Source organism: Empidonax traillii, unplaced genomic scaffold, assembly GCF_003031625.1.
Source record: "Empidonax traillii isolate 1590-97213 ecotype Southwest subspecies unplaced genomic scaffold, ASM303162v1 scaffold1969:size215142, whole genome shotgun sequence".
NCBI classification, from domain to species: domain Eukaryota; kingdom Metazoa; phylum Chordata; class Aves; order Passeriformes; family Tyrannidae; genus Empidonax; species Empidonax traillii.
In genome coordinates, this window is record NW_020957162.1 from 87,310 (window position 1) to 89,776 (window position 2,467).

Below are 2,467 nucleotides of genomic sequence, written 5' to 3' on the forward strand. Positions count from 1 at the left end.
TGCAAAGTTCAGCTCGGCCCTGTGGTTTCAACAAACCCCCTCTCTTATCGGGCTGGGACGGGGTCGCACAGCACGGTTTGTGTTTCCAACTCCGGCGTCGCTGCCGAAAGCCTGAATGAATTTAGGACGTTACTCAAGTTATTTCTCCAGTTGTGAACTGGAATTTCTCCTGTCTGCTGAGTTTCCTTTTGGAAATTCAGGATGTCACCGTCTCTCTGAAGTCTGGAGGGATCCTCAAGCAGAGCGGGGATGTTGTTTGGGACTTCCCCTGGTTGTTCATCAGCACTGAGCCTCAGTTTGCATCTTTCTTGAGTAAATCTTTTAAATCTTTAATAATCTCTCATGAATGAAGGAAATTATTCTATAAAACCTCACCATTTTGAGACTGAAAACCTCTAGTTACTTTAGTCCCCCTTTTGGTCACTCTAAGCCATTTTAATCTTATATATATATGTATTTAATTTTTTTAGCAATACTTTTCCCTGGCAGCTGCCATCCTCCTTGGTCACCACGTTACTATGATGTTTTCAGTCACATTTGTGGAGCACTTAAATAGATTCTCACGATGAAGAGCAGTTCCCAGTTCTCACATTTGGTGTGGCAAAGAGGTAGAGAAAATTCTGCCCCTCTGCCCTTTCAGGTGAGACCCCCCTGCAGAGCTGCTCCAGCCCTGGGAACAGCACAGGGAGCACATGGAGCTGCTGGAGAGAGCCCAGAGGAGGCACCAAGAGGATCCCAGGGCTGGAGCAGCTCTGCTGGCAGGAAAGGCTGGCACAGCTGGGATTGTTCAGCTGGACAAGAGAATCTTTGGGGGGACCTGAGTGTGGCCTTGCAGGGCCTGAAGGAGCTCCAGGAAAGATGGAGAGAGACTATTTCCAAGGGCTGGAGGGACAGGACAAGGGAAATGGATTCAAACCGACAGTAGGGTTAGATGGGATATTGGGAAGGAATTCCTCCCTGTGAGGGTGGGCAGGCCCTGGCACAGGTTGCCCAGAGAAGCTGTAGCTGCCCCTGGATCCCTGGAAGTGTCCCAGGCCAGGTTGGACGGGGCTTGGAGCAACCTGGGCTGGTGGAAGGTGTCCCTGCCCATGGCAGGGCGAGGAACTGGATCATCTTTAATGTCCCTTCCAACCTAAACCATTCTGTAATTCCATATAAATCATGGAATGATGAATGAGCCGTGTTCCTATAATGCTGAAGAGCAAAACGTTTCTAAATGTATGCTTTTGGTTTTTTTAGGATATTGAGCTGCGAGTGAAATGGCCAAATGACATTTACTACAGTGACCTTATGAAGCTTGGTGGAGTTCTGGTAAACTCGACACTTATTGAAACAACATTTCATATACTGATTGGTAAATGTCCATTTTCAAACTTTTCAAGCTTTTCTGTGCTGCTTTTTTTTTTTTCCCCCCTGAAGAAATTTGTTATTAATGTCCATATAACTTCACGTGGTAACGACAAGAACAAATAGTGACAGCAGGCATTAGGAAGTAAAGCGCAATATTAAATCAAAAGGAAGCAGAGAAAGTAAATGTTTTCATTTTTCTTAATAGTTCCACATGCTTGACAAGGAAAACATAAATGCAAGCATTTGGGCTGAGGTAGTAGAGTTCAAAGAAAGAGCACTGCAGGACAGAGGGGAATTGTCCTTGATTTTTTGCAAAACTAGTAGAATATGCTAAAAACTGTCTCCTTTTTATTTTTTTCTATTTACTTTTTTTAATAACATGACAGGTAGTTAAATAAAGGACATGTCTTTTAAATTAGGAGAGGAAGAGCTATGTACACATAGTAATGTTTTCATTTTTTAATCATTGAGGTGTTTTTATCATCTCAAGTCCGATAATCATCCTGCTGTTTGATAAGGAAGGTTTTTCCCCTAACCAGCAGCATCACAGATGCATGTCAGAAACCTGCCAGCAGAGCTCAAGGTTTTGGTTCCAAAAATTATTGTCTCTGCTATGTCTAAAAAATTCCTTAGCAAGTCGAAAAGGTTAAAGAATTTGATAATGTTTGGGTTATATTTGAATGTAACAGAAGGAAAGTGTCTTGGAAAGGGAGTGTGGTCGTGTTATCTGTGGTTTCTGTCAAGGTGCTGTAATTTTAGAGGTGCAAACAAGCAAAACAGTGGAAGTGATCACCTCCTTCTGTGAAGCATGCACAGGCATTACACTTTCTATTCAATTATACCCTCGTTTTGTAAATAATCCACATGGACAGAGTGGAAATTACACTGAGACACTTAAGAAGTCTCTCTGTGCCCCATTAATCATTTATTGCTTCCATGTTTTTCTAGGGCCTTTTCTGGTTAACAGAGGAAAAGCAGAAATGGATCACAAAATATTTGATTATATCAAATATCTCTTATGCAAATATTTGGTTTGGACCTTTTATTTCTTACCCTGAACCCCAAACCATTAAATTAAAATTAAACCCTTCTGTATCTGTTCTCTCTGATATCCATA

The 2,467-nt window shown here is 42.1% G+C and overlaps 1 protein-coding gene across 1 annotated transcript in view; it reads left to right on the forward strand.

Moving 5' to 3' along the window:
• LOC114071342 (biotin--protein ligase-like) overlaps positions 1-2,467 on the forward strand; it is a 14,065-nt gene that overhangs the window by 6,238 nt on the left and 5,360 nt on the right. The window contains exon 3 of the mRNA XM_027909158.1: positions 1,240-1,354. Within this exon, the coding sequence (XP_027764959.1) occupies positions 1,240-1,354 (115 nt within the window). The remainder of the gene's footprint in view (positions 1-1,239; positions 1,355-2,467) is intronic.